Consider the following 23,501-nt stretch of genomic DNA (forward strand, 5'->3'; position numbering starts at 1 on the left):
AAAAATGAAATGTGAATGACCTTGCAAGGTCTCTGAGTCCAAGCATTTTATACTTCTGAGCTATAGAATCTTTGCTCCACAGAAGCTTTTCACAAAGCCATGATATAAAGATATGAGTGGAGGCTGTAGAGGCAGTGGGCCACCTCTTACCTGACCTGGCCACCTCTTCTTACCTGACCTGACCTATTCAGGGTTTACCCACAGACATGTGATGGAAAGGAAGTTTTGTTCTGATTTTTCTCACTGAATCTCTATGGATTCCAACACCTTGTGAATGACCCGACACAGAGAGCCAGAGCAGCCCTGGGGCCCCGGCAGCGTACCTCTATCCGGAATGAGCAGTTTGCAGGGCAAAGCCAAGGGCGTAATGGAATGCTGACACACCAAAGCCGTCAGGCTCCCTGTGAATGGATGAACAGCAAACAGGAGTGAGCACAGCCCTAAATACTGCATTGCTCAGTTAATTCATCTACTGAAAGGAGGCTGCTGTAAAGCATGTCACCTTATATTTTTAGCAACCTACATACTCAATAACTGGGAATTTGTGCAAAGCTTCAATGAAGCAGCAAGTCCAGCAGACAGCAAAGGGGCAGGTAATAGGAACTACAGATGATTCTCACCAAAGATATGCCATTGCCAATTTATAAAAAACAAGTCACACAGTCTGCTGATTCTGAGACCGCCCTCACCGGCACCACCAAATCGTCTCTGTAGGGCGATGCTTTGGTTTGCTCAGGCTCTGCCTGTGAGTGCATGCCATCTTTTGGACACACCTGCAGGGTCAAAAAATATCTCTTCTCACAGGGAATCTGTGCTTTCCTTGTGCCTGGTGGACTCCCAACCTTGTCCATACTTCTCTGCTTGCCTGAATAGACCATACCTAACGGAACCTGCATTTCCAATCCTAGCATGGTGCATTTTATTTGCCTAGTTTTAAGAATGCTTTTAAGAATAATTTCATATCCAGTTTATTTTAGAAATGATAATTGAGGGATCTAAAAATGGGGATGAAAAGCAAATGCTCTGAGTGAAGCCCCAGCAGAGTGATGGACCAAGCAGAGGGAGCTCATGCTCATGGGTTCAGACACCATGTCAGGCGCTCAGCCACTTACCGAAATATGGTTCATTGGAGCACCCTTTCAACCGCACTCCTTTTGGGGTACACTCAATCAAAAAATGCCGAACAAGTTCATTGGCCAAATCTCCAGCTGAGGGGAGAGAAGAGCATTTTTAAAAATGAGAGCATGGGAGGATGAGAGAGCACGAAGGAGAATCTGGCCCCTGCAACAGGTAGGCTGCAAACAACCACTCCAGGAATAGCAGCTGGATTGCAGGACAGTGTCTGAGCACTGCCTGGATGGGCAGCTAGAACTCCCTCCAGTGACCACGGCTGGAGGTGGAGGAATCCTTGGGAAAGAGCTTCAAACATTCTGCAGAATTCCCAGTTATGGGAATGAGCAGCAAAGAACTGAGAACATGTACCTCCAGTTCCTTCACCTCCTAAGACGAGAGCTTAGAAGGACCCAGACACAGCATGATGGCCAAGAATGAATCACTGGAAAGAGCTGGAAGGGTGCCAGTCTTCTGAGTAAGATTTAGCCAGGAGTCAGCTACCAAGCCCCTCCTGAAAGCAAGCCCTCTAATCATATTGCTACTACACTGTGTTCATGCCAGCCCACGAGCCCAAAAAGAAAGTGCATCCTGAAAAACCACAGAATGGCAAACTGGTGGTGGAAAAGTACTAATAACAAACAGAAGAAAAAGAAGTCACTGCTGTGCTAATGAATCCCACAGACCTTCATGTTGTGCTGTGTCTCTGTCCCACCTCCTTCAGCACCCTCCCTGAGAATGTGTCTCCATGGCAACAGGTTTCCATGGGAATGTGTCTGCTGTAACTTCTAACATTTCTGATGGCCAGGTCTGCTAGAGGCAGCTTTGGGCCCCACACCTGGCCCACAGCAGGTTCCCTAATGATGCTTATTATAAACAACAGTGACAAATATCAACATCAGTGTCAGCATTTCGCAAGGGCAGTATAGCTGGTAGGAAAGGAAATGATCAGATTCCATAAAAGGCAGTACTGAATAAAAATGGGGAAAAGAACATTTTGCCATTCAGCTGTGGGAGGAAAATGATCCATGGCTTCTAAACTGAAGGAAGACCCAGAGTGTGGTCTGGATGCCAGTGGTGAGAAGTGACTCAGTGGGAAACCAGCTGTGTAGGGGTTTGGAGAACAGCCCCCACCACACGTCTGTTGCTGTTCTGTCTCCGGGGTACCAGGGGTGGCTGGTGACTTGCTGGGCTTTTTCCTGGTTTAGTCAACTCTCCTCTCAGATCTGTCCTTACACTGTGAAATCCAAATGCCAGATCCAAGGGCTGGTTGAAGACTTGGCAGCCAGATAAAATTTCACCAAGAGGATGCCAGCAACGCTGTATGTCCAGAAATCTGCTATTCTAAAATCCTCTATTTTGTTGCCTTCACCTGAAGACTGAGTCAATATTGACCTTAGAGGCAGGATGCACACCTGGAGGTTAAGAATTATACACCACCATCTGTATTTCCAAAAAGATAACACATGCAGGAAAAAAAAGTTTTGGCCTAGGTTTGAAAGCTCCAGCTGAACACCAAGGGGGCAGAATCTGCTCATTCTGGCCCACCCTTCCCTCACCCAGGTGAGTCCAGGTGCCCAGCAAGAGTCATGTGACCTGCTGACATTCCAGCCCACAATCTCCATTTAGGGGAAAAGAATCTTTTCCCTTTCCTTAGAATTTGTGGCATAGTTGGTAAAAAAAAAAAAAAAAAAAGGCACAGAGGGCAGGATGAGATTAAAAAAAAAAAAGAATAAACCAGAAGCCATATATTAGGGGACAGAGGAAGGGAGAAAGTCTATTGCTTTGTTGGGAACCGAGCTTGTCCCTGAGGGAGCAGTGAGAAAAGACCTGTTGATTTTGTATTTGAATGGGTGGTTATCAGCATGAGCTCAGGAATTGTTTTAGACGGGTTTCCCAGGTGGTGTTAGTTAGATGAAGAACCTGCCTGCTAATGTAGGAAACGTGTAAGAAACATGAGTTCTATCCTGAGTTGGGAAGATCCCCTGGAGGAGGAAATGGCAACCCACTCCAGTATTCGTGCTTGGAGAATTCCATGGACAGAGGAGCCTGGTGGGCTGCAGTCCACAGGGTTGCAGAGTCAGACACAACTGAGTGACTAACACTTTCACTTTTCACATTCCCTAGCTCAGGTCCTAGAGAGGAGTGATACTCTGACACCAAACTAGAGATTAGATTTTGGTTTCTAGATACTATTCCCCAACATAAAGAACCAAGGATCTTTAGAGAAATGGCCGGAGCAGGGGAAGTACAAGGTAAGCCTAAAACATGCTTGCTTTCAGAAAGCTGGAGCACTCACGGGCTAATGGGGGTATGTCAGAAGGACACGGGGTCACTGGAAGGGCCTTCACCAGTTAAATCCAGTATCCTCGAAAACCAAAAGCCATGGTGGTGATGGATCATGAAACTCAGAAAAGGGCATGTGGGGGCTTCCCACAAGGCTGCCACCTGTGATTGGATACATGCACGTCTGCGTCACAATAATGTTTACTTATGCATGTAGGCATCGCAAACGCTTTTGTACCTGGTTATGTTCACAAGTGAAAACACTGAAAAGGTCAGAAGATGCCCTGCCTGCACTATACATTATTCAGCTAGAATTTGCCACCAGTGCAATGTTGGACGAGAGACGGAGGAAGTCTTTGTCCTTTTCCCTGAGAAGGGAGAGTCTCAAGACTTCAGGCTCGCACTGGCCTCACCTTCAATCCATCAAAATACTCTACAGGGTGTAGGAACAAGAACCGTGTATACTGTATGCCACCTTCTATGTAAGAGAAAAGGAAAAATGCCTATCTGTGTGCACTGAACAGATAGTGAGAAGACAGGAATTTATTACAGATGTTTACCCACAGGAAGCGAGAGGGGACTGAGGCAGACAGGGCTGAAAATGGAAACAAAGACTCCTGATCAGAGGCCTTGCTTTATTGTTCTGTTATCTGAACAATGGGATGGATCACCCATCAAAACAAGTTAAAAAAAGAAAAAGGAAATTTATAAATAATTAACCTTCCTTCTTGAGCTAGGACAGTACTTACTAAAATACAGCCAAAAAAAATAAATACTAAGAGGAAAACCTATGAGTGCTGTTGCAAGTCACCCACCACCTCATGGGAACAGAGGGAACTGACAGGCAAGGCCCCGCTGAGCAGAGCAGGACCCACCTTTCTTGTTCATCTGCAGGACAGAGGGCGGGGGTGTGGCCACCTTCATGGCCAGGCCGTAGGCACCTCGGAAGGAGTGGCTGTCCCTGACGATGAATGACCCGGGCTCCTTGTCCTTCAGCATGGCGATGGCTGCAGAGGGGAACAGACAGACGTGAGTGTCTGTGGGGGACGCCACGGCCTGACTCCACTTACGGCCGTGACAAGGGTAAGGGAAACTGCAATGACCAGAAGTTCCGTGTGGGCTTGACTATTTTATTTTACAGGGTGGCCCGTCCGTTCAGATCACAAAGGTGCTGCCTTCACACGCAACTCCCATTAACCCCACAGCATCTTTGAAGCCCAAATGAGGACCCCACCTGACAGCCCAGGAAACCGAGGCCCACTGGTTTCCGCATACAGCGCGTGGAGCAGGAAGTCGGGCAGGGCTGCCACTTGGTCCCCGGCGTGGCCCTGCCCTACGGCTCCTTGCGTGCACTTTCAACTTTCCATAGGAGGAAAGAAATTTCCAATCATACTTTCTGAAGACTGTGGATGTACCCCCAAAGTTACTGAATATTTAATAAAGTCCCAAGGTTCGGCCCAGGGGATGGCCATAGGTAGCCCTCCGTCCCGTGGCTTGGAGGCAGGGGTGGCAACTGTGGCCAGCTGTTTCCGGTCTGGACGAGGCTGTGAACCCCATCTGATGTGAGGGCCATGAAATGCACCTGGCACTGCCCCTGCCATCTACCCCAGGGAGGCTGGAACACAGGTAGCTCTAATATCCCTCCCATTGAAGCTCAAGGTCCGGCCTCCCAGGTCCTGGACTCAGGATACAGGAAAAAAGAGGGATGGGTTAGCATCACAGTATCCTCAGGTTGATGCGGCCCAGACACCAGTGAGAATTTTCTCCAGTAACCAGAACACCTCTCAAGATTTCTTTTATACATTTTACAAAAAGAAAACTAGGGATTTAAAGTATAAAGCACTACACACTTATAGCCATGGAAATGCTGCCTTTCTGTAGAGCCCAGGGCCCTGTCTGGAGTAGAGTGGGCCGGACATTAACCTGGGAGTGGCTGGAAGCACCGTCAGCAACAGGAAATAACCCCAGAGAGCCCCCTGTTCCAGGTCCTCTGTGTACCCTGACTCCAGCCCCACCCCACAACATGGCATTTGCTTGGCTGCAGACAAAACAGCCAGTTTCTTCTACACCTTTTTCCATGCACTGCCCCAGCCTGTGGCAGGACAGGCCCCAAGCACGAGCTTATGCACATGGTGGGAAAGAAGCAGAGGAAAGCACATGCTCTCTAAGGGGAGGGGGTCTGGTGTGACCCCAGGGGTGCAAGCCTAACACGTGGAGCCACAGCCCACCTGCTGCTCTGGTACCCGCCCCCCAAGACGGGTGGGGAACAGACACCAGGGACCCAGGCCCATGAGCAGGTCTTGTCTCATAGCATGTTTTCTGATTATGGGAGCTGAACATATGTTATTTTTTTAAAGTAGGGGAAAGATCACTTACAGAAGTCATATTTTTCAATTGTGATAACCAAGGCTTTTCTTTGTAAGTCATGATTTTACTTCACTGTGGTACAAAGAAGTGCCCCAGCCTTCTGGGCAGCAGACTTCTGGGTGGTGGAGAGAAGGCTGGCTCCTCTCTGGCCCATTCTACCCTCTCAGGCCTCCCCTCTCCACCCATCACCAGGCCACCTGGGCACAAGAGAGCCTGAGGGCCATGCTGGACTCATTGTTTCTGAAACAGAAATGAACCCTTGCTGAGGTTGTGAGAACGAGCTAGTGTACCTTCAGGGGCAAAGCCAGGTCTGCCGTGTGGCTGCAGGGGCAGCAGCCACATCCTTACCACCTCTCTCCCTGCAGCTGGAGCTTTCAAGGATGCTGGGGCAGAGACCAGAGAGCACAGCTGGCACAGTCATACTTAATTTCTACTTTAGGCTTTCCCTGGTGGTACAGTGGATACGAATCTGCCTGCCAATGTAGGGGACATGGGTTCGATCCCTGGTCTCGGAAGTTTCCACATGTCGCGCTCAGAGCAACTAAGCCCGTGAACCACAACCACTGAGCCCAAGTGCTGCAAGTACTGAAGCCCGAACACCCAGAGTCTGTACTCTGCAACAAGAGAAGCCACCACAACGAGAAGCCCATGTACCACCACAATGAAAAGTAGCCCTGGTTCGCTGTAACGAGAAAAAGCCTACATAAAGCAACGAAGACCCAGTGCAGCCAAAAATCAATAAATTTAAAAAAATTTTCTACTTTACTTTGGAGCCCCTTTTCTCCTGAGGTTTTTATGTTCACCTTTAAAAAAACTCCCAAGGAACTAACCTTTCCATAGAAATATGTGAACAGTTGTGCCCCAAAACAGGCAATAGGTTTTCTCCCCTCCTCCATCTCCCTGAAATTTCATCACAGTTCTTCCAGAAAACAGCACATCCCAGCAGTTACAACAAACCCACAAGAGGCGTTCTTCCATTTGGAGAAGTTGGCACACCCACCAGAGCGTTCGTTTGTGTAGGTGCTGTCTGCACAAAATATCCAGAAAATAGAAGAGGTTCCGCTTTTGGAGTTCAACTGGGAAAATCAATGCCCCATGCACGTATTAGCTATTTTGAGATGGGATCCACCCCAAAGAAATATTTTTAAATGTGTGGCTAAGGATTGGGGGCAGGAGGAGAAGGGGACGACAGAGGATGAGATGGCTGGATGGCATCACCGACTCAATGGGTGTGAGTCGCGGGCGTGAGTCTGAGTGAACTCCGAGAGTTGGTCATGGGCAGGGAGGCCTGGCGTGCTGCAATTCATAGGGTCACAAAGAGTCGGACACGACTGAGAAACTGAAGTAAACTGAAGGTGGCTTAGACAGTAAAGAATCCACCTGCAGTGCGGGAGACCCGGGTTGGATCTCTGGGTTGGGAAAATCCCATGGAGGAAGGCATGGCAACCCATTCCAGTAGTCTTGCCTGGAGAATCCCATGGACAGAGGAACCTGGCAGGCTACAGTCCATGGGGTCACAAAGAGTCAGACATAACTGAGCAACTAAGCACAGCAAGATTAGTCAAATGACAATAACTCCTACTGCCTAGCAGATGCCAACAAGGGAGGTTCCCTCCACCCAGAGTCTCTCCCCCACACCCTATGAGGCAGGCTGTGCCATGCCTGTCTTGCAGGACCCATCAGGCACACTCCAACCAAGCCCGCCTCTTCATTCAGAGAAGGAGACAGTCCAGCCCAGCCTCCACCTGGTCTGAAAGACTGAGCCACTGGAGTAGGATGGTCTATTTAGAACGCTCTAGAGCAAGGTCCTCAACAAGCACTCTCAGGGTCTGTCGAGCTGGATGAGGCACTGAGCACTAGAGCTAAGGACCACAGTGAGTGGGGTTCTTACAACCAGAGCAGGGAGGGGACGGGAATGGAGCATCTGGCCACACCAGAGCCTGAAACGTGGTGAGTGCACACAGCACAAAGGCCAATTCAGGGACTCAGAAGCCTCTCGGGGCCAAGAGGGCTCCCCCCACATGACATGACAATTGGTCCATTGAGCTCATGGGAAGAAAGCCACATTCTTACCATTTTTATTATCTGCCTAATTGAGTATAAGAATTTCTATGAAAAAGTTGGACGGCTCTGTTTTCCAGGCATTTAACTATTCACATCCAGGCATTTCTGAGGAATTCCCCAGGAGAGCAGTTCCTAGTTTCTTCCCCAAGTTGAGATCCCAGCACAGAGTGGCGGTTCACCATGCATTTAGCACACCTGGCCGCTGGAACACCCGCCATCCCCTTTCTCAATCCAGCACTCCCAGCCACCCACCCCGGGGAACCTCCTTCCTGGGCATCCTGACCAGCGTCTGCCAGCCCCCCAGCCAGTTCCATGTCATCCTCTCCAAGAGACGCCTGGGAGTGATAAGCCCACAGGCGGCCGTGTCATCACCTCCAGGGAGGACAATAGCACCTCGCAGGGACCCCAGGAATTTCTGCTGAAGGAGTGAGTGCTGTTTGCCTAAGGGCCGGTCCCAGAGGGACCGCCACCAATGGCATGCCGGCTTCCTTCTGGGACATCTCTTACATTCGTGTTCTAGTAAAAAGTGACATGCAACTTAGCTGCTCAACAGTAGTAACAATTTCTCATATTTGCCAGCTGCCTTAAGACTGAATTGCACACCCAGAGTCACTGTGCTGTGTGTGAGAGCTGGGCTAAGGCTGCTGGCAGTCTGTCCTTCCGATGTGACACAGGCAGGTGTGCCCATTAATAGGAAAGACACTTCTTCCCCCTGACTTCCCCCTGAGGCTGGGACCCGTGACATCTCATCACAATCTGCGGCATCGCGGGCAACACCGGCCAGACCTTGGCTGGTGGAAGCCACCAAAAATTGCACCCCAACACTGGAATGATCATGGCTGGTGCCCTTCCTGGCTGGCTCCCTCCTTAGGAATAATGTTTTCCAATAAACACTTAAAGGTTGCAGCCTTTCCCCTGAGGTAGGTAATGAAGTGCAGGCCTTGCTCTAACGCATCCAATCCCAGGTGATGCCTCCCCGACGCTCCCACCCCAGACACAGGGTCCTCATCCGGCCCACGCACCTTGCTCTCTGGAGATGTCCGCCTTGTACCAGAACTTGGATGTGTCCTGAACAAAGTTTACAGACACGTGCTTATCACCTGGATTATCTGCAAAACAAAATTTAAAAACAGTAACTATGAAGGGTGTTTTTTATTGCAACCTCTCACCTCAAAAGGACCTAGAAGTTCAAAGTCCCACCCCAGGTGAGAGCGCTCTACTTACAGGGGAGAAGCCTAACACGGAGCAGGGAGTGGCTGTTTGATAACAGAAAACACAAAGACAGCAGGACACCTCCACGATCGGGCACCCCATTTCACCCACACACAGTTACAAAGACAGAAAGCACGCAGAGCAAGGCTGACGTCCCTTACTCCTATCAGTGTCTAATTCTTTCTTCGACACTTGAAACATGAGATAATTAAATTTCAAATGTATTTGTTTAAAATTTTTTTTAATTACTATTACAGAACACTGACTCCAAGTGAAAAAAATAGAACCACCGTGGATGTCGGCGTTTTCTGCTGTTGAACAAAATCTAATGCGAATAATGCAGAAGTGTGTGCATGCTCAGTCATATCTGACTCTGCAACTTTATGGACAATAGTCCACCAAGTTCTTCCGTCCATGGGATTCTCCAGACAAGAATACTGGAGCAGGTTGTCATTTCCTCTGCCAGGAAATCTTTCTGATTCAGGGATCGAATCCACGTCTCTTATGTTGCCTGCACTGGGAAGAGGATTCTTTACCCCTAGGGTCACCTGGCAAGCCCAGGTGAATGAAGAGGCAGCTCCAGATTGGTATTTTCCTTTGGGCTAGGCTGAGATTCCCTGGCGGCTCAGTCACTAAAGAATCCGCCTGCAATGTGGGACATGTGGGTTTGATCCCTGGGTTGAGAAGATCCCCTAGAGGAAGGCATGCCAGTATTTTTGCCCGGAAAATTCCATGGACAGAGGAGCCTGGCAGGCTATAGTCCATGGGGTCACAGAATCAGATACGACTGAGTAACTAACTTTACGTTTATTGCAGTGAGATGGAAAAGCACCCTTGAAGGCTATGGATTCTTCTCTCAAGGTACTCAGCCAAGTAACAGCACTGGGGCTCACTGGGCAGGCCGAGCCATAACCCCAGGGTGCTGCCCTGCACGAGTGCAGGCTTGAGCACAAGGATAGGCCCCCTACCCGTGGAGATGCACCTACCTGGGGAAGGTGCTGCCCCCTCGGCAGCCTTGGAAAAGTCCGGGATGATGTTTGGAAAAGGGATGCTCATGGTACTCCCGCTGTGAGGACTGGAGAAGCCGCTGGAGGATGGCGAGACCGAGCCAAAAGACCGATCTCCCTCTGAGGTCCGCTTCTTCTCAGGAAGGGGTGGCTGCCCGGGCAGAGCCAGTCCCGGGCCCTGCAGGACCGGGCTGTGGTGGCCGCTGTGTCCAGGTGCCACCGTGAGAAAGCTGTGGGACAGGAAGCTGTTGTCGGCAGCCTCAGCTGCCGTCAGTGGGTTGCCAGGGGCCTGGGCTGCTCCGTGGGAATTGGCCAGCAAGGCCCCGGGGTCCTCCCCGGCGGGGAGCCCACCTCCCGCCATGGGGGCAGTGCTGAAGCTCAGGAAGGCCTGGTTGCTCGGGGGACCCAGAGCTTCCGGCGGCTCCGCCAGGGACAGCTCGGGGCCGTGGAAGGATGTCTGGAGGTCGGCAGGCGGGAAGTGGGGTCGCGCGGGGCCGTCCTTGCCAGGCCGGCTGCCCCCCAGGAGGGTCAGCGTGGACTTGGGGCTGGTCTCCACCCACTGGTGCTCAGCTGAGGAAGGGCTGTTCAAAAGACAAATGGCGAGACAATGAGATATCCAGAGAGAATTAGCAGTGGTTAATTAAGGGAATTAGTCTAATTAGCCTGGGAATTAGCATCAGTTCCCACATGATGGGGACGAGAGGCGGGGTACTGAGGTTCCCCTTGCAGCAACGTGGGGCTCCCCAAATATCAGAACTCAGGCCCTGCTTCTCCAGCCTCCCACCTGACCATTCACCCCAGATGCTCAGTCCACAACCTCGAGGAGGGGAGGCGGCCCTCCCTGCCTCTACAGCCTGCGTGCCTTCCTTCCCACTCTGACCTGGCAAAGTCCCCTCTTCTCTTCAGTTCAAGCTGCAGCTCCACTGTGCCCGACTTTGAAGTCCTCCCTGCCCGTGTCCATGTGAGCACAGGGATAGCGTTGTCCTTCCCCTGGTCCCACCACACAGGCACCACCCATGTATCTGCTTAAACCCCCTCCCCCTGGGTTCCTCTTCCCCATGCCCAACATCCTCACACAGTCGATTTTCAATAAGTGCTTGCAGGACCACAAGCTAATTAAGGATACCAGTAAGAACACAAGAGATTACCATATCAGAAATGGGAAATTCCAACAGTAAGAATACTGGAGGAGGTTCAAGAAGGAGGGACATAGGTATATCTACGGCTTATTCATGTTGATGTTTGGCAGAAACCAACACAATACTGTAAAGCAATTATCCTTCAATTAAAAATGAATAAACTTAATTATAAAAAAATATTGGAAACTATATTTAGAAATATAGAAAGACAAGTAACACGTATATCTCACTAGCAAACACATACTTGCTGTGTGTGTAACGTTAAGCCCTGATATGCAACGTGCCCCTTTTTTTGTAGAGAAATGAGGTGGGATTCAGGATGGTAACTGTAGAGCAATGTACCCACAAGTAAAACACTAAGAAATGATTCCTACCCTGAGCATGTGAATTTGCACAAGGGTAGTCCTTTGTGAAGCAGAAATAGGACATTTCTCTTTGTCCATGCACCCCCCCCCAACACCCAAGGCTTTCCCAAACACTAGCACAAATTCCTTTTTTTCCCCCGAGAGCAGTGCATCCTGCCTGCTCTCCCCACCCCCAACCTGCAGCCCTGGGCAGGCCCGCTCCTAGCCTGACCACTGCACCCCCCTTTCCAGCCTGAGCTCAGACAATGCCTTCACGGTCCTTAACTGGCTGCTGTGCCCAGACTCTAAGAGCAGTGTGTTCCTTGAGCACCCCACCTGCTAAAAGTGAAGGTGGACACATGAGTTTTTATTTTGACTGCATTTTTGAAGACCGATGGCTGTCAGTGCACAAGGCGGCCTGGTGTCGTGTGGAGGACGAGACCCCTGCCCCCCTCTTCCCTCTGTGGTGTTCAGGCTGGGGTCTGTAAGAGCAGCCTGTGTTTGGTTCAATGGCCACCTTACCTCCCTCTCCTCTGGCTGGGGCTGTTCCCGGAAATGGTGCAGGAGGACGTGAATGCCCGCTGGAAGGAGGGCGCCGTGGGCATGTCGGCCCGGAGCATCGTGGGTTTGGGTCCAACAGGGCTCTCTGACATCCCCACAGAATGACTGAGAATCTCAGGGCAGCCTCGGGGTTCTGGAGCAAGGAAACATGAGCAGACTGTAAGCAGCAGTGCCATTTACGAAGCTTTCTGCTGCAGAAGGAGGTGATCTGACTCCACCAAGTGCAGCCTCCTCTTTCCCAGCACATTTCCAAAGGAGAAACATCTGGCTGGTCCTTGCAGCTGTCAACACATACTCATGAGTATCATCAGTGAGTAAGCTGAGGGCTAGTTACTCTGATACACTTACCGCCCCGATGAGATAAACCATTTCTCACTCTAGAATCGGCAAGGTCTCCATGCAAACCAAAGAAAGTGCAAACCAGCGGCTGTGGGGTGGGTGGGCAACTGATGAGTCTTGTGCTTTCAGCTAACACTTTCCTCCCCTAACACAGCCCTGCCTGCAGTGTCTTCACCCCCATGAGGTGCAGAGACCACCTGGCCTAACTCTTGTCAAGGGGGGATAAGAAGCCGAACACGAGGAAACCCTGCCTGACACCTACAAACCCCAGGCAACTTCACATGTTCCACTGATCAGATGTCCACCCTGCTTACAGTCTAGCATCACTACCATTTCTGGGTATTTTTAAAAATATGCAAAATATTTTTAAAAACTAATTTTTGAGAACTAGACAAATCTACCATGGTCAATAAATAATAATAAAATAATACTGTGAGAAATACAAGTTATTTTGCTTTCTGCCTTAAAACAAGGGAGGATTGATCAGAAAATAATAAAGCTGAAAAAATTTCACATTACTCATGTTACTCAGCTCTATCCATCATAGTCCATCCACCTATCTATCCATCCATCCATCCATTCAGCCATCCATTTATCCAACCATCTAACATCTGTCTATCTATCAATTTATCTATACTTTTTGGACACAATATAAAATATTTATTTAAAAAACTGAACAGGCATTCCAGGTAACAAAACAAAAACATAAAAAACAAAACAAAAAGTGAAAAAAAAAAAGAAAACACACCCACAGGTAATACAAACACTGGCGTTAAAAGGCACAGATTTTAAACAGGAAGCTGCAGTGGCTTAGTGGTAAAGAATTCACTTGCAAATCCAAGAGATGCCAGAGACGCAGGTTCAATCCCTGGGTTGGGAAGATCCCCTGGAGGAGGAAATAGCAACCCACTCCAGTATTCTTGCCTAGAGAATCCATCCCATGGACAGAGGAGCCTTGTGGGCTACAGTCCATGAAGTCACTAAGAGTCTGATACGACTGATTGACTAAGCAACCCAGCACCAAACTGAAAATGTTTCAGAAAATATAAGACAAGAGAGAATTTCACCAGAGACCTGGAGTCCATTAAGAATAAACAGAAAACCTAAAACTTAAAAACACAATTAATATAATTAAGCCTTACTTAGGTCAATAATTGTATCAGCAGACTAGAGACAGCATAAATGATGACTGGTCCAGAGAAAAATATCCAGCCTGAAGCCATGAGAGGAAAAGAATGGAAAATACAGAAAAGAGGAGAAATATATGTGAGATATGATGAAAAATTCTAACACATATAATTGGAGTTTAAGAAGGGGTAGAGAAATTCAATGAGGCAGAATCAATACTGGAAAATACTGAGAATTTCCCAAAACAGACTAAAGAAATCTAGTGTAAAAGTAGTGTAAAAACTAGTGTAAAAAAGTCACAAGTGTAAAAAAAAAAATCATGAAATCTAAGCAGGATAAATAAAAAGACAACTACACTTATTCACTTAATAGTAAAACTTTTGAAAATCAATGACAAACTTAAACAGAGCACTTGTCCCATTTTGGGAGGAAGGTGATATCCAAATTCTGTGTTAATTCTTTTAAACCTTTAGTAAACTTTTGATCACAGAAAAGTCGAGTGCTACTGTTCTATTGGTACAAAATACACTGTAAGCCCCTGGATGGACGCTGCCTCCTGGACCCAGCTGCAAATGCTCCATGATCACTCAGAGCTGGGTGTGCTAACGTCAGTGTCACACACAGGGCTGGTGTGTCTCCTGCTATGACTCACCTATAAATTACTAGAGCAGATGCAGTCATCCTATTTATGCTGTTTAACTGCCCCTCGTGCAAGCACAACATCCTACGGCAAATGTTCTAAAATAAATGTTTGTTGAATTAATTAACCAAGAGGATGGTCTCCAAAGCCCATCCTTCAATATTTCTGATTGAAGTGGGACAGATAAGCAAAGATGCATGGTGTTTCAGATATTTCTCTGCACCCACACTTCTCTTCCTGATGATAAAGTTACATCTTCAGTTACATCAGCCTGTGTTCATTTTCTACTTCAGAAATGTATTTGCTGAGCACCAGCTAGCTCTTAGCACTCAAATCAGCATTGCATCAGGGAGCATGTGAATTGCAGCCTGTGACCTACAGGAGGAGATGTTTCTATCTAGAGAGAGTTCGATTTCTGGAGGAAGCGGTATCTGACAGTATCTTGGAAGGCTGGTGGGATTCTGACAGCCCAAAGGGTATGCATAACGGTGCACTGGGCACCATCCGGGGGCTCCGTGCTCACAGGGTAAGAGGAGCCTCCACTGTTCACTGCTGGCCCCGCCACTGAACTGGCAGCTGGTGGGAGCTTCAGGTCAGTCACACTATGAATGAGTTAGCAGAGGTGCAGAGGCAAAAGTACAGGGCAGGAGAAAGGATGCAGATATGGTTCAGGAGACTGGTGAGAAGTGAGAGGACGCTGTGCCCATCAGCCTACGGTCCCACGTCAAGGAGCAGCACAGACCCAGCACGTCAAGGATCGGAAAAATGGTTTGGGACTTCCCTGGTGGTCCAGTGGTTAAGAATTCACCTGCCAATGCAGGAGACGTGGGTTCGATCCCTGGTCCAGAAAGATTCCACAGGCCGTTGGGCAGCCAAGCCTGTGTGCTACAATTACTAAGTTCACATGCCCTAGAGCTAAAGTGCTACAATTAGAGAGTAGCCCCCACTTGCTGCAAACAGAGAAAGCCCACATGCAGCAGTGCAGACTCAGCTCAGTCAAAAACAGATAAATAAAACAATTTTGAAAAGAAAAACGGTTTATCCATTAAGTCTAGCCCATCTGCTTCAGGGCTGCTTGAGTATGTCATGGGCCATGAGTGAATGGCACGAGCATGCACACAGTGCCTACTCACAGGGTCAGTTCCTCTGCCACCAAGGTTGCTCTCAGTGGTCCCCATGCAGTGACAGGGGCTGCGTGTCAGCGAGTCCAGGGGCCATAGGAATCCCAGCTACCTCAGGAATCCTCCACCACCCTCAAGTGGTGCACAGGAGTCCCACCAAAGGAGAAGCCAAAGGAAAATGAGATCCCAGTTTGTGCTGTTATCACGCTGCCTGTTCCAGAAAACAAGCACAGTGCTTTCCATGAAAGTGGCTTTGTTCCTAACTCAGCTAGAGCCAGCTCTGGGGCACGTGGCTGGGTTTGATGCCTTCTGCTCAGATCAGCCCCTGCCAGGGCAACAGGATTTAACCCCTAAAGGAGTGGCCCAGCACCTCAGAGTGGAAGCCCCGGGTTCCTGGTCCCTAAGTGTGCTCAGAGATACAAAGGGTACTATGAGTGGGGCCTCGTGGGAGGTAAGGGCACACCCTTCATTCTCCAAGCAGTGGGGCACTGCCCCCTAGCCCCACTGGGAATCTAGAGACATAAGAAGAGGGGTCCCACACGGCTGGAGAAGGACCCTGAAATCTGAGTTCAAGTACAGACGGAGACACCAGTCGCATGAGTCAAGCCAGCAGACCCTTCTGCAAGAATCTGCCTCGTTTCTCAAAGTGCGCATGCGCCAAGAGCAGGAAGGATGTGTCTTGACTGGGTTTTGTTCAACTTGCACATTTGCCATTCACAGTTGAACAATACGTGAAATTTCTGAAAGGAGAACTGTCCATGGGCCCTGCTGCCTATTGGGGACTCGGGGCCGGGGGCTCTATCTTCTCAGCTCTGGACCCAGAAGGAGGCTCAGGGGTGCAGTGACAGCCATGGGAGCAGATGAGAGTTTCGAGATGAGGGCAGAGAAGCAGGCATTGGTCCCAGCTGCCTTTTCTCCACTCTGGACACCACAGACAGCATGTCCGTTTGTCCTAAACCAACTACATAAGGGGCTCCAGGACCGTGAGACTTCCAGGGCCACAGTTGCCATTAGGCTGTGTCCACACTTGCAGGGGAACTAAGGCCTACAGGGACACTGCTGGACACCCCCTGCATGTCGGATCTCTGGTGCCCAAGTTGATCTGGGCTCTTTTTGGTCATCCTCCTGGCAAAGTCGCAGGTCTGTTCCTGCTCACTACATTCCCGCATTTTCTCTTCCCTACTGACACCCAAAGGAGCCCACATAATGCCTTCAGTGTTTGGAAATCAACCCCCTCGCTTCCTGGTTTTCTCTGAGCAGATGGTCCTGGGCTGAGGGCTGAGAGGAGGGCGCCTGCCTCTCCCTCTGGGCTCCCAGGATGTCCGGTGTCCTATCCCCTCGGCTTCCCCTTCCTGCACTTCCTTTACCCAGAACAGGGTGAGAGAGGGTCACAGGCTCTTTCCCAAAAGGTCTATTTTTATGCTCTCATTCGGGCCACTGCAGGAGGTTCTGTGGGAAGCTGGGGAACATTTGCTCTCTGGTCACCACTATTTACATCACATGGTGTAAGTTAACAAGAAGAAAGGGAACCTGCGCTGCTCTCAGCTCCCTGTCCTCCAGAGCCTGGTGCCGCCTGACCCAGAAGCTGAGGCCTTCACCGGAGGGAATGGCCCGGCATAAAAGGTAAAGAGGGGCCCAAACAGCAAGGTTCATCCCCATACGACTGTTCTCTTGGATGTAGGTACCCCTACTGACTAATGTACGTGACATTACAGAAAAGAAAATCAACATTTCCTGTCTTCCTAGTTACATTAAAAAAATCATAAAATGTATAAAAAAGTATTCACTCATATATTACTTACTCCTAATAAGTACAAATTGCCATTAAATATTTTATATGAACTTTAATACCTGTCTTTCATATCTATAATCTATCTATCTCCATCCCCCCGTCCCTCCTTCCGGGGATGATGTAGTTAATCAGGAAGTTCCCTTCCCTGACATTTGAGAGTTCTGCAAAATGAAACATTAACAAATCTTTCTTTTCTTTCACTCTACTTCTGGGTTTGAAACTGGGGCTGACAGGGAAGGAGGGCAGAGACCCCCAAGTTCTAGTCTGGGTTCTGCCGTGTGTCATAGGCCATTGAATATGCTGTCAACCTCTGGGACCTCAGGTTCTTCATCCACAGAATCCCATCAATTAGGATCAAAGAGGATGATTTCTAGGGTCTCTTTAGCTCTAGATTTACTTCTCCGTTGTTTCTTTTCCTTCTGCTTCTGTTTTCCTCTGTAAATTGGTGGTTTCCATCTGTGGTGATTTACTCAGGCCCAGGTGGCTCAGTGGTAAAGAACCTGCCTGCCAAAGCAGGAGACACAAGAGACGTGGGTTCAATCCCTGGGTCGGGAAGATCCCTTGGAGGAGGAAATGGTAACCCAGTCCAGTATTCTTGCCTGGAGAATTCTATGGATAGAGGAGCCTGGTGGGCTACAGTCTATGGGGTCACAAAGGGTCAGATACAACTAAGCATACATGCCCTTTCTCACGTTTCAAGTCTCAGCTCTTGACTTTTGCTTTATGTAAACTAAGGTTTACAGAAAACATTTCATAGGTAAAATAGTCCTTTTTCTGTTGTCTAGCTCTAAACTTAAAATATTATTTTTAAATGCAAGACTGTATGGGAAGTTCAACAGTAGTAACTTTTAAAGGGAGCCCTTATCTTGTAGTGTTTCTTTTATATTTGTCTATGAACAACAGACCATTTAGCCAGTCTTTCTGAGAGCAAGGGAAAGATGAGCAGACAGCTAGATACAATGACAATCAAACACAGAAAAACCCCGGAAGACTCAAAACACAACGCCGCATAGAAGGTTTTTCTTTTTTTGTCAAAAATCAGTCTTGCATCTCTGGCCTCATAAATACTCTACAAACACAGAAGGAAGTGATCGACAGCCCCCACATGGATAAACACATACTTTCTAGATCTTGAGTTTTTTTTCTTTTGTAAATCTTTATGTCAGAATCACATCATATGAATGTGTTCTATGGGTTAAGGTCACCATTTCCAGTAAGTACTAGGAGTGCTCTCCCAAGAATGAAATGTGTTTCTTCTAGAAGCATCAACATTCTCATGCTTCCAACAGAGCTGAGGTGCCCCAACCACCACTGCAGTCAGGGTCCCTGTCTGTTAACAGATGGGAGAGCCTTCCACAAAGATCTCATCCAAACTGGAATTATTCCCACAGTTTTCCTTCTACTCAATAACACAGAAGAAGCAGAAAATGCAGATAAAACAGCTCATTACAATCGGGATCTTGTTTCTTCTTATTCTTTGAAGATGTCTTGTTTCTATTCAGAGGTTTTGAGTCAAACACGCTGGAAAGAAAACACATTTGCCCCTATTCCATTGGTGCTGTGCAGGGAATTCTAATGTGGCAACATTGGAAACTGTTTTCGGTTCACAATGAGTCTTCCCAAGCAGTTTCTACTCTGATGATGCACTAAGCGAGGCCAGTTTCTCAAGTGACTAACCAGGACTCTTAGCAACCTGTAACGAATGAGCATCTTTCAAAAATAGGCTTTGGAGTAAGCTCTCAGGGAAACAAACTCCCTCCTTCCTGCTAGATTTTAACAGCACTGGGGCTGGAGGTCCTGGGGATACCATACACCCCCACTCCCAGAGCCCGAGGATGAGGGAGTTTCTACAAGAACTGAGAAATGAGGAATGAGGCTTCACGACACCAAAGCTGCGGCCAGAACTGCTCTCCGAGACTCACTTATATTTCCATTAAAAAAAAATATTGAGTGAAACAGACATAACACGGTTTACCAGTTTTAAGTGCTCAGTTTACAAGCGTTAGGTACAATTCACACGTTGTGCCGCCGCCACCTCTATCCATCTCCAGAACTCTTGTCATCTTGCTAAACTGAAACTCTGTCCCCACTAAACACTGCCTCTGCACACCCCCTCCTCCCCCGATCCTGGCACCTGCCTTTGTACTTTCTGTCTCTATAAATCTGACTTCTGTAAGTACTTCACGTAAGTGGAATCACACAGCATGTGTACTTTTGTGTCTGGCTGTGTCTTAAAGGTGCATCCATGTGGTAGCATGTGTAAGAATTTCCTTTCTTTTCAAGGCTGAATAACATTCCATTGTATGGATGAATCACGATATGTTTATCCTTTGCCCGTGGAGGGACACTTGGGTTGGTTCCACCTTTTGGCTCCTGTGAATAATCACACGTCCTCCTTTCTTGTTCCTTTACTCACGTTTGAGTTGGGACTGGATACTTGCAACAGAAAGCAGCCTCAGTGATACAAGATCCTTGCCTCACAGCTACTTCCAGTGGTTTAGGAATTTACTTGCCAATGCAAGGAACACAGGTTCAATCGCTGGTCTGGGAAAATTCCACATGCTGTGGGGCAACTAAGCCCATGTACCGCAACTACTGGGCCCACGCACCCTAGAGCCCATGCTCCCCAACAAGAGAAGCCTTCAACGAGGAAACCCGCACGCCGGAACTAGACAGTGGTCCCCGCTAGCCACAAGTAGAGAAAGCCAGTGTGCAACAACAAAGATCCAGCACAGTCAAAAATTTAAAAATCAAATAAATAAATAAGATTCTATTAAAAAAAAAAAAAGCTATTTCCAATCCAGCAGGAATCCAGGTAGACAAGAATGTTTACGGCAGCTGTCAGGCTATGGGGAGAAATGGCGCCAGAGAGAAGAAAAGAGGCATTGAAACAGGGAAGCTTTCCTTGAGCTGAGCCAAAAAAAAAAAAATCCAGAGAAAGTGTTTAAGCAGAGGGAGAATGTGTATAACTCACTTGCAGAGGAAGCGGGTAGTGAGGATGACAGAGAGGGAGTCACCCTAACAAGCCACTAGATTTACCCAGGAACAGGTAAACTGTCAGCAGAAGGCAGAAATGAGGCCCCATCTATGTTGGTGAAGATGTTGCACCCATGACTCCCTGTTGGGTTAGAAGTCTTAGATTCTCAGAAAAACTGCTTCCTTCCTTCAGGCAGAAGCCCCAGGGGCTCTGGCCCGCCTGTGGAAACAATGTGTGGCATTCACGCTAAGGTCTTCCCTGGTGACTCAGTCGGTAAAAGAATCTGCCTGCAATGCAGGAGACCACCTCCCACGCAGGAGACCCAGGTTCGATCCCTGGGTTGGGAAGATCCACTGGAGAAGGTAATGGCAACCCACTCCAGTATTCTTGCTTAGGAAATCTCATGGACTGAGGAGCCTGGTGGGCTACAATCCATGAGCTTGCAAGAGTCGGACACAACTTAGCAACTAAACCATCACCATTCATGCTAAACTTTGTGCTGGACCTTCTCCGGAAAGAGCCATCAGCCTGGTGAAGACTGCTAACATAGAAGCCTTGAGGTGCCTTCATCTGCAGTGAGAGCATCCTCTCATCAGGACTGCACCATGGAGATTCAAAATCATATTCCAAAGGAGGGCCAGGGCTTAAAACCCTCCTGTAGAATCAGAGAGGGTCTGGTTGTGACCGGCAAGCCCTATTTCCTGTGTAGGGTTTAAGGACACAACTCTAAGATATCCTCATAGGAACTTTACCTCTCAGAACCCCTGCAGGACCTGGAGATCCACATTGGTTAAGCCCCACGCCCACACAGTAGCTGGGGCCCTAGGCGGCCAATTTCTCCCCAGATTTCAGAAGCCCAAAGTCTGCTGTTTTCCAGAGATTATCACTGCTCAGGGTCTAAAACCAGGACTCTGAATCAGGCAGCCGTATCGCACCCGGTCCTTCTAAATCACCCTGATGACAGACCGAGCGCAGCACCATGAACCCTTATTAGGTCGCACCAGCCTGGGCAGAAGTCCTGAGTGAACACAGGTGGCTCACTGCAGTGCCAAGCACTGCGGCATAATTTAAGTTGGATTTTCACCATGTGAGCAGAAAAAGCAAGCTTTCTTCATAAATTATCAACAGTACCAATAATTATTACCTGAGTGGTACCCAAAAGGCTTCCTTGGCCCTCAAAACAAACCCCAGGGGTATGAAGTCCTGGGCAGACCCAGGAAGCTGAGGCCCAGGGCCTGCTCTCACTTACTCCAGGAACACAGAGTTTCCTCTTTCTGTGGTACAGAGAAAAGGATAGCAATGTGACAATCCATTTGCCTTGGGTTACATGTGCGAGATCATCTCTCACTCCCAGGGTGGGCCTGGTGTCTCCCCAGGACAAGGGTGTCTCCCAGAGGTGACAGTGCTGAGGAGTGGGCACACAGGGACCAGGAGGTCTCCATGGCCTGGTGAAATCAGGTCTGTGCTGCCCCTGACTCTGCAGGAATGTGAATTGATGGTGCCCCTTCCAAAGGGCTGGGGCATGCTCTGGGGAGGTGATCACTAGGGGTCTCAGTCTCCCCACCAGATGACCTTGGAGCCACTCCCACTTCCTGCTCAGGAGATTTCTGAGGCTACGGCCTTGGGATTGAGTCTCCCCTTCTTCCCTCTCAGCGGTGAGGTGGCAACAGGTATTCTTCTGTTGTTATCTTTTTATTACAAAACTGCCCACGTGCTACCTCAACCCCATCTACTCTAGGAAACAGGACTCTGTCTCAAGCTAACGGCTTCACATTCTACACAAGGATTTGATTGTTGGAAGGCCTTCTGCTAAATCCCTCTTCCTCACTAACTTCGTTTTGCACCTCTTGTCCTTTCATTGGCTATTTCAGGTTCCTGGGGATCCCTTCTGCAGCCAGCCAGTGAAGTGCCTGCCATGGGTCTTGTGCCTGCTCCACCTTGGTGTCCACAGCTACCCGGCACGTGGGAGGTGTTTGTGCAGTGTTTACTGAATTAGCAGGGCTGAAAATAATAACGCTGGGAACTTGCGATTCTGGCCAAGACAGGGTAGCCCCACTTCTCTCTGGTCCTTGTGTTTACAACTACAGCCCCAGACATCACACAACCACTCACACAGGGAACTCTGACAGATGGAAAGAAGGACCTAACGCTTTGGGCTGGGGGGTGGGGATGGGGTGGGCAGGGTAGGCGGGGTGGAGGGGAGGGGAGGAAGGACACTATCCAGGGCGAGTTTCCTGACTTCCTTATTGCCTCAGGTAGATCCCAGAACTGTCAGCAAAAACAGCTCCAGAAAAGCCTACTCATCTAACCAAAGAAGCAAAACTGACCAAAGGAAAATGAGTGGACTAAAAGTAGAAAATCTTTTCCTTAACACCGGCCGGCCCTATTCCTACCCAACACCCACAGGACTCCACCCCCACCACGGGTTTAGCAAGGCCCAGTGGAAAGCTGATCTTCCATATCAACCCCACCTCACAGGAGGAGGTAGCCCTGGACTTCCCCACCAGGGTGGAGTCAGCTGGGTGCAGGGTGAGCCGGCCTTCTCCCCGACCCAGCCTCAGGCTCCAGTGCAGAGGTTGGGGCAGAGCAGGAGACCCACACTAGCTCCTCCCCCGAGTGAGCAAGGTCTTTGGAAAGTACATCTAAATATCCACACATCCACGCAGCCTTGGAACTGCACTTGGGTAGGAGCACTGCCTCAAACAAGAAGACCAGATGAGACAGAACTGATAGCTCACAACATAATATCAGGAAAGTCTAGGATAAATCCTAAAACCCACTCATCACACCAAGAACTAGAAAGTGAACAGGCAGTGGAACCTACAGAACAATCAGAAAACTATTGCAGCTCCTCAGAGCATCTGCTCTGAGGCAGGGGGATAGCTGGGTGACATCAGGTCTGTTCCTACCCACAGACCCACCAGGCAGGGACCCTGAGACCCATACCATCTGGGATCAAATCTTGTCCTAGGGAAGACTGCTCTGTCACCTTTTCAGAGCTGTTCAGGAGTCCCAAGGCATTCTAGAAGCTTCTCTATGTGCACTCAAGTCACCCAGGAAAGCTAGCAGTCCCATGTGTGCCTGGGTCCTCCACCCAGTTGAATCCTGCTACTGCTGCTGCTGCTGAGTCGCTTCAGTCGTGTCCAACTCTGTACGACCCCACAGACAGCAGCCCACCAGGCTCCCCCGTCCCTGGGATTCTCCAGGCAAGAACACTGGAGTGGGTTGCCATTTCCTTCTCCAAATCATATCCTAACCCCAGTCCTTCCAACTCATTCTGTTGTTTCTCATTCCGAGTTTATAAGATCCTACCTGGATTTCATTTATTTACCTGGAGTGGCTGGTCCCTGCCCACCTTTTCCACTACGTGCCCGCCCTGAGGCTAGTGAGCACTATCAGATATCAGAGGATGCT

The 23,501-nt window shown here is 48.9% G+C and overlaps 1 protein-coding gene across 6 annotated transcripts in view; it reads right to left on the reverse strand.

Annotated features, from left to right (window-relative positions):
* The window catches only part of TNS3 (tensin 3), a 222,342-nt gene that overhangs the window by 10,900 nt on the left and 187,941 nt on the right, over positions 1–23,501 (reverse strand). For all 6 annotated transcript variants that reach the window (XM_070369418.1, XM_070369416.1, XM_070369413.1 and 3 more), the window contains 6 exons: positions 12,052–12,223; positions 10,026–10,627; positions 8,850–8,936; positions 4,272–4,403; positions 1,113–1,208; positions 324–401 (listed from right to left, as the gene is read on the reverse strand). In XM_070369418.1, the coding sequence (XP_070225519.1) occupies positions 324–401; positions 1,113–1,208; positions 4,272–4,403; positions 8,850–8,936; positions 10,026–10,627; positions 12,052–12,223 (1,167 nt within the window). The remainder of the gene's footprint in view (positions 1–323; positions 402–1,112; positions 1,209–4,271; positions 4,404–8,849; positions 8,937–10,025; positions 10,628–12,051; positions 12,224–23,501) is intronic.

This window comes from Bos mutus, chromosome 4 (genome assembly GCF_027580195.1).
Source record: "Bos mutus isolate GX-2022 chromosome 4, NWIPB_WYAK_1.1, whole genome shotgun sequence".
Classification (NCBI taxonomy): Eukaryota; Metazoa; Chordata; class Mammalia; order Artiodactyla; family Bovidae; genus Bos; species Bos mutus.